Source organism: Poromitra crassiceps, assembly GCF_964638095.1.
Source record: "Poromitra crassiceps genome assembly, chromosome: 20".
NCBI lineage: Eukaryota > Metazoa > Chordata > Actinopteri > Beryciformes > Melamphaidae > Poromitra > Poromitra crassiceps.
In genome coordinates this window covers 11,829,900-11,844,221 of record NC_139637.1, presented here as the reverse complement: position 1 = coordinate 11,844,221, position 14,322 = coordinate 11,829,900, and the positions used below count along the sequence as shown (strand labels likewise).

Below are 14,322 nucleotides of genomic sequence, written 5' to 3'. Positions count from 1 at the left end.
ATGGATCATCGAGAATCGGGATACTTGTTCATGAAACAAGACGAGGTGTTTACTGTCAGTCTTAAAGGACATAAAGGACACAATCTGCATTTAAGTGGGGGGGGGGATCCAATTTCAGTGTGTATCCCGGAGATGCATTTTAATGTCAGGCGTTAATGTACTCCAGCTAAGCCATATCTCACAGCAAAACGTGTATGAGATGAATGTTAAAGGGGCAGTAGGAAGATTTTCACGACAGAGATTTGAAAAGTTCAATGAGTGTTATTTTGCAATTCCCACTGGGCAGTGTCTGCATCTCTGTCCTCATGTCTCTATCTCGGTCTCCCCGTCCATGTCAGACAGGTTATTGTCTACCCACAATCCTTTGCAGCAGGGAGCCACAGACAGGTTATTGTCTACCCACAGTCCTTTGCAGCAGGGAGCCACAGACAGGTTATTGCCTACCCACAATCCTTTGCAGCAGGGAGCCACAGACAGGTTACTGCCTACCCATAGTCCTCTGCAGCAGGGAGCCACAGACAGGTTATTGCCTACCCACAATCCTTTGCAGCAGGGAGCCACAGACAGGTTATTGCCTACCCACAGTCCTTTGCAGCAGGGAGCCACAGACAGGTTATTGCCTACCCACAATCCTTTGCAGCAGGGAGCCACAGACAGGTTATTGCCTACCCACAGTCCTTTGCAGCGGGGAGCCACATACAGGTTATTGCTACCCACAGTCCTTTGCAGCAGGGAGCCACATACAGGTTATTGCTACCCACAGTCCTTTGCAGCAGGGAGCCACATACAGGTTATTGCCTACCCACAGTCCTTTGCAGCAGGGAGCCACATACAGGTTATTGCTACCCACAGTCCTTTGCAGCAGGGAGCCACAGACAGGTTATTGCTACCCACAGTCCTTTGCAGCAGGGAGCCACAGACAGGTTATTGTCTACCCACAGTCCTTTGCAGCAGGGAGCCACAGACAGGTTATTGCCTACCCACAATCCTTTGCAGCAGGGAGCCACAGACAGGTTACTGCCTACCCATAGTCCTCTGCAGCAGGGAGCCACAGACAGGTTATTGCCTACCCACAATCCTTTGCAGCAGGGAGCCACAGACAGGTTATTGCCTACCCACAGTCCTTTGCAGCAGGGAGCCACAGACAGGTTATTGCCTACCCACAATCCTTTGCAGCAGGGAGCCACAGACAGGTTATTGCCTACCCACAGTCCTTTGCAGCAGGGAGCCACAGACAGGTTATTGCCTACCCACAATCCTTTGCAGCAGGGAGCCACAGACAGGTTATTGCCTACCCACAGTCCTTTGCAGCGGGGAGCCACATACAGGTTATTGCTACCCACAGTCCTTTGCAGCAGGGAGCCACATACAGGTTATTGCTACCCACAGTCCTTTGCAGCAGGGAGCCACATACTGGTTATTGCCTACCCACAGTCCTTTGCAGCAGGGAGCCACATACAGGTTATTGCTACCCACAGTCCTTTGCAGCAGGGAGCCACAGACAGGTTATTGCTACCCACAGTCCTTTGCAGCAGGGAGCCACAGACAGGTTATTGCTACCCACAGTCCTTTGCAGCAGGGAGCCACAGACAGATTATTGCCTACCCACAGTCCTTTGCAGCAGTGAGCCACAGACAGATTATTGCCTACCCACAGTCCTTTGCAGCAGGGAGCCACAGACAGGTTATTGCCTACCCAATTGCTGATAATTAGTTTGACCATGTTCAACCTAGGATATCATAACACAAGCCAAATGCTGACAGAGTTGAGACTTTGAGAGATTTGCTTTGAACCATTTGAACATGTGACCAGTGACCGGAGAATATTGTTATTTGCAAGTTTTAATGCTTTTAACAATAAATGATGCCAACAAAGATGATGCCAGGATGAGAGGAGCTATGGAGATGGAAGATGGAAAACAGACCAGCAGCCTTCAAATCTGAATGTGTTATATTTATTGAAATTAAATGTGATGATATCCGTAACAATTCAGCATACATACAGAGCAAAACAAATGACCAACAGAATTCAAAATCTGCAAAAACTTTATATTTATTGAAATGTGGTGATCTGTAGATTAGTAGTATAATCGACACGAGATTCAGCCTTCATTCTTCATTCTGAGTCTCGGCGTAGCAACTCCTGAGTCAACTACACGCTCGGCTAAAATGGCTGGCAAGCAACATACACGTTATCAATCACAATAAAACTGTACCCACCTCATGCACAATGTTGTTACTCAAAGTTTGGGCCACAGAGTATTCCTAAATATTGCGTCGTTTCCAATACTGAGCCCTTATTCACCTTATCCAGATGCCTGTGCGGGCTGAAACGTCCGTTGCTGCTGCTGCCCAGATGAGAGATTAAAACTTGCAAAAGGACATTTTTTAGTCTGCTGGCTCATTTTCTCTTCTTACCAGCGTGTTTTTGCCGTGCACAAAAAAATAGTTTTTATCGTTCCCTTGAGTGTGCTCGCTACCGGTGACTTTTTACAACATAAAAAGAGTATGCTAGCTAGTTGGTGCAGCAGCGGTAGCTGTGTGCGGTCGCCGGCAGGTCATAGAGGCAACTCGTAGGCTAAACCAGAGATGTAGCAATGTGTCCCCCCTCTTTTCCCACAATCCCTCGCAAGCCACATGACTGTTACGCTCCGGAGCTTGAAACTGCAATTGGGATTTATGTCCCCTAGTAGTCAGAGTTCTCTAGCAGTCCTTCAGGTCACCCCCAACTCAGTGGTAGGCATTATTCTGCTGTGTTTGTGCCGTACTTCATGAGCCTTCACAGTCGAGAGAGGAGGTGTTTGGACTTGTCGGGACCGTCCCCCGCCTCCAGCGCTCTCCCTACGTTCTGCCAGAAGAGACCCCGGTGCTGGCCGGCCCGGGGCCAGCTCAGGTAGGAGCGTCTCTTCAGAAGCTTCCTCATGCGGTAGCAGGGAGACAGCCGCCAGGCCGGGATCTCCTCCAGAAACAAGAGGATCAACACATCCTTCTGCTCGTCTAACAGACGGAAGCTGCACGCACGGGACAGGACGTACAGTTAGGAGAGTCAATCCCATGGCACTCCATTCAAAAATTATCTGGCAGTTGTTGGATAAGGTTTGATTGGTGGGCCACGGGCGAAACACAGACAAACGAGGATTGAGCATGTGGAATCTGACCAAATATCTACAAACAAGGACAGACACCCATGGCACACCATTATTGTAGAATGTTTTATTGGTGTGCCATGGGCCTTTAAAGGAATATTGACCCCCCAAAAATGTGATCATTATCGACTCATGCCAGTACTAACTCATAGTTCTCCAGGCTCGCTGCTGAAGAAGCTTCTTCAAGTGAACTCTAGGGAGCTGGACAGTCTGCATAGAACAAGGCAATAAATGTCCATACAATTTCTCCATAAACCGTGTCTATAGTATAATCAAAGTCTTCTGATGCCTGACGATGACTCTATGACTCGTGGGGGGAACGTAATTTGATCCATTATTTCATTAAAATCATTGCCAATCGTCATTGCACGCACTTCTGCATTACCAAACGTCACTAGACCACGGTGGCCTAGGTTTGTGTGTTCCATCTCGTGAGGTTTGTTATCACAAGCTTTATGGAGTCATTTGGGGTGGCTTTAGCTCAGGAGGTAGAGCAGGTCGGCCAATGACCCAAGGGTTGGCGGTTCAATCCCCGCTCCCTCCCAGCTGCTGTCGTTGTGTCCTTGGGCAAAACACTTAACCCTCCTTGCCTGGTATGATTGGTATGATTGGTATGAATGTAGACATGAATAGTATGATTGGTATGAATGTAGACATGAATGATGGTGGTTCGGAGGGGCCTTTGAGCGCCAATGTGTGGCTGCCACGCTTCTGAACCACCGGTACGAATGGTGTGAACGAATAATGATTCTGTGTAAGCGCTTTGAGCCTTGGAAAGGCGCTATATAAATCCAATCATTATTAATATTATTATTATTTGATGGACGCTTATTCTATTTTTTTACTGGAAGAAGCTCATCCATCAGCAAGCCTGTAGAACTACAGGTAAGTTGTATGAAGAAAAAAACACCTGAGTTTGTACTGGCATGATCATGAGTAGAATGACCCAATTAAAATGTTTGGGTGAACTATAATTCCTCGAAAAGGACTGAGCGGCTCGGGGAAGTGGGGAGACAGTACAAAAAGTGCTGCTGTATGTGAGAACAGAGAGGCAGCGCCCCCACCTGGCCATCTGGATCTCCCTGGAGCACCACTCGCTCTCCAGGTAGCGACGGCTGATCACACAGATGGTCTTCCTGCTGCCGTAGATGGCCTCTGTAATGTTCTCGATGATGGGCTTACCTGGGGGGGCAACGGGAAAATCACTGATTTCTACTGAATGATTTAATAATCCCTTCTACCTCTCTCCTTAGCTCTGATCTGCCTCCTCTACTTTGCTCTGACTATCAATCTGAGGTCACAACAATATTGTCGAGGCACGGTGGCTCGAACCTCTCCACCATTACATATTTAATATTTGTGGTGACTGACCCAACGCAGTTGACGTGGGTATATGTAGAGATGTAACGTATGAAAATTTCACATCACGATTATGGTGACCAAAATTATCACGGTTATCATATTATCACGGTATTCGTAAAAAATTGCTAAAAATGTTCAAAAAGTACTGAGAGACTCACTGAAATCATTTTACAATGTTTTATATTGAAAACTCAGATGCAAAAAGGATTGATACACTCACTGAAATCATTTCTCCAAGGCTGCACATTTGTATCTGATCTGGGAGACTGTTGCCAACTTTGGTTGATGATGGACAGTATTTACCATGTTTTTCAAAGCACTATAATCACGGTATACCACGGTTTTAATGATAATGAAAATTTGAAACGATACGGTTATTGTAAGGAATTTTATCACGGTTATCATTCAAACCGGTTATCGTTACATCCCTAGATATATGATAATGTGTGGGCCTCGCTAATTCCTTGGTTTCCATGACCATAGACCACCAGAAGGCTAGATGGCGGTGTCGTGCTTTGCTATAATTCAAGAAGCAACATCATAAGTAGCTGTGTTTACATTCTCTGAAAGTCATTTAGAGTCTAAATGACTTTCAGAGAATGTAAACAGCGCTACTAAATTTGGTCAAAATTTTAGACCATCTGGGACACCAAAACACCGGACAATTAAATTCTTAGATGGGTTATCAGCTCCTTGCAGCCTCTCGCAACCCAGTCTCAAATATCTATTTATACGATTCACAGCTTACCATCACATAATTTCCCACCACAATTATGAGTTTAGAAAAACGTTCACAACTATTATAAAACAGAGCTCAAAAACAACTAATCAGGCTGCTCAAATCATTTCTCAGGACTTTTGAAAGATTGCCCACTATATTTTGTATATAGTTTTTATAAGATTATATTTGCATTCAAGACCACAAATTCAAAATCAGGGAATTGCCTTTACAGGGGCTTTAAAGTAAATGAGGCAGGTTTTATTGTAGGTTTTACAGACTGATACCCTTCATTGTATTGGTGATGGCCAGGCCAATATCAGCACACCGATATACAGTACAGACAGACAGACAGACAGACAGACAGACAGACAGACAGACAGGAAGGCAGACAGACAGACAGACAGACAGGAAGGCAGACAGACAGACAGACAGACAGACAGACAGACAGACAGGAAGGCAGACAGACAGACAGACAGGAAGGCAGACAGACAGACAGACAGACAGACAGACAGACAGACAGACAGACAGACAGACAGGCAGACAGACAGACAGACAGGCAGACAGATAGACAGACAGACAGACAGGAAGGCAGACAGACAGACAGACAGACAGGAAGGCAGACAGACAGACAGACAGGCAGACAGACAGACAGACAGACAGACAGACAGACAGACAGACAGGCAGACAGACAGACAGGCAGGCAGACAGACAGACAGACAGACAGACAGACACACAGACAGACAGACAGACAGACAGGCAGACAGACAGCCAGACAGACAGACAGGCAGGCAGACAGACAGGCAGACAGACAGGCAGACAGACAGACAGACAGACAGACAGACAGGAAGGCAGACAGACAGACAGACAGACAGACAGACAGACAGACAGACAGACAGACAGACAGACAGACAGACAGACAGACAGACAGACAGCCTCTACCTGGTTGGAAGTCTCTGTGGTGCAGACAGAGTCTCCAGCCCTGCTCTCCTTCCAGCACGGGAAGCATCTCTCTGAGAATCCAGGCTTCATCGTGAAAGTTGTAGGAGATGAAGGCATCATAGCGGAGAGGAGCTCCCTTCTTCCTCCTCCTGCTGTCATAAAGGAAGGCCAGGAAGAGGTAGTAGGTGTAGGCGAGGTGCAACCTCAGAAAGTGGTAGGTAAAGGATGTGAGCAGAGTAAGAACAATCACACAAGTGCTGCAAATGAAGCAAAGGAAGCTAGCCTCCATCCAACAGGAGCCAAAGTGGTCAAAGTCTAGCAACGTTACCCTTTTACTACGAGGATCAGTGCAAGTGTATTGGTGGGCATTAACAACCTGTGTTTGAGTGTTTATCTGCACCCAATTGTTAAAGCGAGAATTATAGCAGCAACTGAAAGGGTTATCAAGCAGGTCCAGATATTTTAGGGCAGGGAGGGAATATAAGAAGACAGTCTCATCGATCACTGTCAGTTCATTCTGACTCACTTTCAACCAGGTGAGTTTACTCAGGTTTGCCTTGGCCAGAAAATCCAATGACCTGAGTTTACTGTTGGAAAGATCCAGAGCCTCCAGGTTTGGGATTGACTGAAACAGTTCAGGGGTCAGATCTGACAGATCACTGTTGCTCATTACAAGACTCTTCAGATGAGGAGTGTATTTAAATGTGTCTGGTGATATTGATGAATTGGTGAAGACATTCTCAGCTTCAAAGTGCTCTAAAGATTTCAGACCTTTAAGCAGATCTGGTGGGATCTTAAACGTGTGATCATCAAGTTGATGAAGTTTGATTGTAAGATTCTTCAAGGAAGATAAATGTGTGAAAGGTAGCTCATTGTTCTCATAAGATCTTCTGATGTCGTCCCCTTCTAAAATCACATTTAGTGTTAGATTTTCTAATTGTTGCAGTCTTGTGAACCAGTCTAAGCCTAGTATCCTGGAACTAGAGATTATTGACAGATTGAGAGTCCTGAGATAATCCAGTCCTTCAAAAGACCAACCATGCAGCTCTGATCGAATGTCTGATTCTAAAACCAAAGACCTGAGGGAAGACACATTTCTAAAATGTCCCTTTGTGATCCTTGCAAATTGCCCAGATAAATTCAAAACTTCTAGTTTCGGTAGGTAGCTAGCTAGGCTTAGTTTGAAGCTACAAACATTGTTGTGTCCTATATTTAATACTTTCAAACTATTCCAATTTTGAAAAACACATCCCTTGAGTTCTGAAATAAGATTGCCGTTCAGATTAAGTTTTATCAATCCTGTCAGATTCAGGAAGTCGGAGCAACGTAGCTCCACAATAAAATTCCAACTCAGATCTAGGCTTTCAAGTGTGGAAATGCCTCTGAGTGCAAGAGGCACTTCAGACAGTCTGTTCTGAGTGAGGTCCAGACGCCTGAGCTGCTTCATGGATCTAAGTGAATCTTTAGACAGGTTAGTCAGACCAATGCCGCTTAAATCCAGCTCAGTAAGCTGAGTGCAAGACTGCAGCAGTTTATCATCCACAGCAGTGAAATTGGGATTGCCCCCCACCTTAAGAGTTCTCAGCGCAGGAATTTGGCAGGCAATGTCAAACGTATCCATAGCTATGCTCATACCCAATAGCCATAGATGTTCCACTGAATCAGCAGTCTGCAGCACCTCTCTGTAGGCCTCAAAACTCTTTCCTTCTTCTAAATACAAATCAGTTAAGCTCCTTAAAAAAGACTTGTCTGGTACGTCCCACTCAATGTCTCCACTGTTTAACAGGTCGATACTTTGAAGATGAGGAAATATGTCTCTTGTGATGTTGAACTTCTTCAGTGGACCTAAGGCCAACACTCTGAGCTCTGAGAAGTTAAACTGCAGGTCATTCGATTGAAAAGAGGTGAAGTTGAAGTTACCTCTAATATCCAAGTGATGTAAGCTTGGTAGTTGTAAGAGAGGGATAATGTCAGCCATTTGCTGTAGGTTGTTATAGGACAGTGATACTGTCTTTAAGTTCAGCAGTGACTGAAAAGCCAAGGGAGATATATATTCAATGTGGTTTACTTCCAGTGATAGCTCTATTAAACTGGACAGACCCTGAAACATTTTGTGTGTCAGGTTTGTAAGATGATTTCTGTCAATGTTAAGCACCCTTAACTCTGCCAAGTCCACAAACGCTCCATCATCTATATGTGAAAGCAAATTAGAAAACAAATATAGAGCTCTGAGCTTTGAAAAATATCTAAAGTCTGTCCTGTTGATCTTTAAAAGGTGATTGTACGAGAGATCTATTGATGTTGCCTTTGTTGGAATGTCGTCAGGAACGGCAGTGAGGTCATGCCGCTGGCATAAAACATTAACATCAGCCACCTGGTCAGAGTAAGCCACAGTGCAGTTGTTCAGTGAGTAAGCCAGCAAGGGGTTAATATGAAGCAGACAGGACAGAAGGAGGACAGGGAAACTCCAGTGAAAATCTGGAGAGCGACGTCCTGTCCCTGGCATGGTGACCATCCTGCTGAGTTACTCTGATGTGGAGACTAGCTGCTGCTGATGACACTGTTGGTCATGGCAGATCTGAGGAGAATAGAAAAGAAAACAAACAGTACAGTTGAGTTTTTTATGCGACGTCTAGTGTGGCCCGATATGGCGAGGGGCAAGATGTTCGCCTGGAGGACGCTACAGGTGGGAAGTAAGCTTAATGTTCATGATCATATCATATATTTATTCTACTGTATTTCTAATTCACCTCATTGTAATTGACAATAACAGTAATAACATTAGTAACCATAACATTTTATATTCAAGGCACGGTCGTAGGTTTCAGGGGGTCTGGTCAAACACTTAATTTGCCGCTCAGTCCTCCTAGAGGAATTATAGTTCACCCAAACATTTTAATTGGGTCATTATATTCATTCTCACAAAGCATTAATAAATGGTTAATTACGGTTCATTAATGTTTATAGAACATGCACAACCATTTAAAGGTTAGGGCCAAATGAAGATAAAGGAACTAGCAAACCTCATCTTCATGCGTATATGTTACTTAAAGGAACAGCTCAACCTAAAATCCAAAATACATATTTTCCCTCTCACCTGCAGTGCATCCATCTTTATATTTTTGTGTTATTTGCCTGAGTTTTGGAGATATCGGCCGCAGAGTTTCTGCTTTCTCTCCAATACAATGGAACTGGATGGCACTCGGCTTGTGGTGCTCAAAGTGCCAAAGAAATACATTTGATAAACTCAACAGCAATGTCTCTTTCCAGAAATCATGACCCGGTTACTCAAGATAATCCACAGACCTTGTTATGAGCAGTTTCATGTAGGAACTATTTTCTTTTGACCGAACTACACCCGCTAGCTGCTAGCTTCATACAAAATAAAATAGTTCCTACATGAAACTGCTCATAACAAGGTCTGTGGATTATCTTGAGTAACCGGGTCATGATTTCTGGAAAGAGACATTGCTGTTGAGTTTTTCAAATGTATTTTTTTGTTTCTTTGAGTACAACAAGCCGAGTGCCATCAAGTTCTATTGTACATATTGAAGAGAAGGCAACCATCTCTACAGCTGATATCTCCAAAACTCAGGCAACTAACACAAAACAATATAGATGGATAAATAGCACTACAGGTGAGAGGAAAAATATGTATTTTGGATTTTATGGTGAGCTGTCCCTTTAACACTGAACTCCCCCTCACCTGCCTCTCCTCCCAGCCTGTCTCCGGTCCTCTGGTCTTCTGCTCTCCAGTTGACTCGGTGACAGAAAACCCAGTGGCCTCCTTTTGCATCGCGCTCCTGGCTGACATTGGCTTCTCAGCCAATGAGCTGTGAGTGCGTGGGGAGTGGAGAGCCAATGAGCTGTGAGTGCGTGGGGAGTGGGCAGCCAATGAGCTGTGAGTGCGTGGGGAGTGGACACGTTGGATCATGTGGGCATGTCAGACACTGAGCAGAGAGGGGTTCCGTCTTGTGGTCTAAAGTCACGCTGAAACACGAAGGAAACAGCGTGACTTCCCCACAGCACTGGTGGTTTCACTTCATTATTAAGGTTGGCAACACCACACACACACACACACACGCACGCACACACACAACATAAAAGGCAAATTAAAAAGTGTTAGATACAAATCGAGATATCGGTGACATGAATTATCGTTAGCCAGACATGGAGGAAGTTGGTGATCTGATTGGCTAACTCCTCTTGATGTAGTGATATGTTTGCTAGCTAGTTAGCTAGCATTTTGCTAGCATTAGCTAACTTAAAGCAACACTCCACCGATTTTCAACCAGCTTTGTATGATTAAAAAAGTATCAGAATACTTTAAACAGTTTTTCAGACATTCATTTAGTTTGACAGTTATTGAGATTTGATTTGAATCAAATTGTGATGTCATTTGTGCAGGAATGACATCACTGGTCCACAACTTCACTCAAATCAACTAAATGTCTGAAAAACTGTTTATAGTTTTATTATGTGTGAGATTATGTGCAAAATAAATCAGCATTGAAAATCGGCGGAGTGTCCCTTTAAGATGTGACTATAAATGTAATGACTGTCCCTGAAGATTGTGATAGCAATGTAATAGGACTTAAAGTAATGTTACATTTGTCCTTTGGTAATATACCTATAGCCTTGTCATTTTACCTTATTAGTCCCATTTAAATTTACATTTATTTTCAAGGGAGACCATTTAGCTTAGAGGATGCAGTATCAATTCATGAAACATAAAAGTTGCAGACCAGCAAAATCAAAATACACTCAAAATCAGGTAAAGGAGAGAGGAACGTAGCATTTTTTAAATGCTTAAAGAAAGAGGAAGAAGCCCAATTACTGGTCAAATGTGTTAATGTCTTGACTAAATAAATAAAACACAGTCCGTGAAGATGCATTTGCTTAATTCAGCCCTGACATCAGGGACAGATAATAAAAAAACATAAAATTTAGTATTCCATAGTTGTTTGCAGCGTGGAGCCGCAGACAGGTTATTGTCTACCCAGAGGCCTTTGCAGCGGGGAACCCCAGACAGGTTACAGTCCTTTGCAGCAGGGAGCCACAGACAGGTTATTGTCTACCCACAGTCCTTTGCAGCAGGGAGCCACAGACAGGTTATTGTCTACCCACAGTCCTTTGCAGCAGGGAGCCACAGACAGGTGGCCTCCCTCTGTGTGAGTCTGATCCCCATCGCCTGTGAAGTCAAATGTTGACAGAGAATCACCAACCACATCAGAATACTAAGGAGGCTGGAGAGCAGCTACTGGGGGGGGGGGGGAACTCTGTGTGTGTGTGTGTGTGTGTGTGTGTGTGTGTGTGTGTGTGTGTGTGTGTGTGTGTGTGTGTGTGTGTGTGTGTGTGTGTGGGGAAAGAGAAGACGTGCGAGCAGGTGATATAGAGATGAGAGGCCATGTTGACTATAGGCTGGCTGCCTTCTGAAGGGTGCCCTGACTGCTTTGTGAAGGGTGCCCTGGCTGCTTGGTGAAGGGTGCCCTGACTGCTTTGTGAAAGGTGCCCTGGCTGCTTGGTGAAGGGTGCCCTGACTGCTTTGTGAAGGGTGCCCTGGCTGCTTTGTGAAGGGTGCCCTGGCTGCTTTGTGAAGGGTGCCCTGACTGCTTGGTGAAGGGTGCCCTGGCTGCTTTGTGAAGGGTGCCCTGGCTGCTTTGTGAAGGGTGCCCTGACTGCTTTGTGAAGGGTGCGCTGACTGCTTTGTGAAGGGTGCCCTGGCTGCTTTGTGAAGGGTGCCCTGGCTGCTTTGTGAAGGGTGCCCTGACTGCTTTGTGAAGGGTGCCCTGGCTGCTTTGTGAAGGGTGCCCTGGCTGCTTTGTGAAGGGTGCCCTGACTGCTTTGTGAAGGGTGCCCTGGCTGCTTTGTGAAGGGTGCCCTGACTGCTTTGTGAAGGGTGCCCTGACTGCTTTGTGAAGGGTGCCCTGACTGCTTTGTGAAGGGTGCCCTGGCTGCTTTGTGAAGGGTGCCCTGGCTGCTTTGTGAAGGGTGCCCTGACTGCTTTGTGAAGGGTGCCCTGACTGCTTTGTGAAGGGTGCCCTGACTGCTTTGTGAAGGGTGCCCTGGCTGCTTTGTGAAGGGTGCGCTGGCTGCTTTGTGAAGGGTGTGCTGACTGCTTGGTGAAGGGTGCCCTGGCTGCTTGGTGAAGGGTGCCCTGGCTGCTTTGTGATGGGTGCCCTGGCTGCTTTGTGATGGGTGCCCTGGCTGCTTTGTGAAGGGTGCCCTGGCTGCTTGGTGAAGGGTGCCCTGGCTGCTTTGTGATGGGTGCCCTGGCTGCTTTGTGAAGGGTGCCCTGGCTGCTTGGTGAAGGGTGCCCTGGCTGCTTTGTGATGGGTGCCCTGGCTGCTTTGTGAAGGGTGCCCTGGCTGCTTTGTGATGGGTGCCCTGGCTGCTTTGTGAAGGGTGCCCTGGCTGCTTTGTGAAGGGTGCCCTGGCCTCTCATGCAAATGAGCGTAGGATCTCATCAGCGCCTCCGTGACACCACAGTCCGCTATGCGCTTGATTTCACTCGTCAAAGCCCATTGAAACCTTTCCGAATAGAATCATGCAGCATGGCTTTCTGTGTCGGCCGGCCCTAATGAAGCGCACCTCAAGCGGAGACATGCAATATTTGCACTCAAAGATTGTGGGTTATGTGGATGGCATTTTTCAGCGGTTTCGGTTCTGTTGTGACGGGCTTCAGTTCCCAGTCTGGACCACATTCACATGACTGAACCGCCAGCATCATGGCTAACAAAGCGCTTTTTTTATAAATGACACTGGCCACATTTCTGTACAGATGTCCCTCCATTTGTACGTCTGATGATGTTGAACAGCTAATTCTACACTATCATGATTGAATGTATAGGTCCTACATTCTCCACTTTCCACTGTTTTATTTGATGTCTTGAGGTCCATTCAAAGCTGCGTGTGTGTGTGTGTGTGTGTGTGTGTGTGCGTGTGCGTGTGCGTGTGCGTGTGTGTGTGTGTGTGTGGTGTCATGTACCAATGCAAAACCACTCTCAATCCTACATGGTTGATTTTCCAGCATCTCTCGGAGCCTTGCCAAAAACAGGTTGTTTCTGTCGCTGTCTCTTTAATATAATATACAATGACAACCGCTCAACCACTTGGGTGTTGAAGTAAGTGGTGCAGGTTTGCGTGGGTCATACCCTTCTCCCCACCCCTCTCCCCTATCTCTGGCACTGTGTGTGTGTGTGTGTGTGTGTGTGTGTGTGTGTGTGTGTGTGTGTGTGTGTGTGTGTGTGTGTGTGTGTGTGTGTGTGTGTGTGTGTGTGTGCGCGTGTTTCACCGGCTTTGAGTGGCTTTCCGTCTCCACTCTCGCTTCCTTGTAGAGCCGGGGGGAAGTGGTTGGGGGGGGGCGCCTAGTCTACATCTCGGGCCACATCTCTGCTGAAACGGTCACACATGTCACTAGAAGTGGCTGCATCACTTAAAAAACATGTATTATTTCCTACAAAAATGACAATGAGTGAACCTTTGTGATGCTACAAAGTTAAGGCCTTGACAATCACATGGCGGCACGGTGGCTCAGTGGTTAGTACTGTTGCCTCACAGCAAGAAGGTCCTGGGTTCAAACCCCGCTCCGTCCCAGGTCCTTTCTGTGTGGAGTTTGCATGTTCTCCCCGTGTCCGCGTGGGTTTCCTCCGGGCGCTCCAGTTTCCTCCCACCATCAAAGGCATGTATGTTAGGGTTACATAATACTCCTGTCAGTGCCCCTGAACAAGGCACTGGCAAAAGAACAGGAGTTGGTCCCCGGGCGCTGCACTGCAGCTGCCCACTGCTCCTAGTTCTAGGAAGGTTCCTACTAGAGGATGGGTCAAATGCAGAGGATGAATTTCCCCATGGGGATAAATAAAGGATAACTTAACTTAACTTATACTTCCGCGTCAAACCCCTCGCCGAATGCACCGTGGGGTGCGCCTCACTCGACGCAGCTGATGTGAACAGCGCGAGTATAATATAATATAGATGGGGAGATAACAGGAGAGAGTGAAAGCTATACCAAGTATATTCACTACATTATCTCCTTGGACTAACTTCTAGTCATTGAAATCCTAGTGAAATCACACAATTTACTAATTTTGCTGGGGACTCTCCTGAGACCCCTCATCAAGCTGACGTTTGAGTTTATAGGACCAGCTGCCGCCGG

The 14,322-nt window shown here is 46.2% G+C and overlaps 1 protein-coding gene across 1 annotated transcript; it reads right to left on the bottom strand.

The window, feature by feature from the left end:
• Window positions 1–2,060: 2,060 nt before the first annotated feature.
• Window positions 2,061–6,548, bottom strand: LOC310795030 (toll-like receptor 13). The gene is made up of 3 exons (XM_083657051.1): window positions 6,168–6,548; window positions 4,210–4,327; window positions 2,061–3,010 (listed from the first exon to the last, which is right to left on the bottom strand). The coding sequence occupies exons 1-3, from the start codon at window positions 6,454–6,456 to the stop codon at window positions 2,779–2,781; spliced, it is 639 nt and encodes a 212-aa protein (XP_083513177.1). The 5' UTR covers window positions 6,457–6,548; the 3' UTR covers window positions 2,061–2,778.
• Between the last annotated feature and the right edge of the window lie 7,774 nt (window positions 6,549–14,322).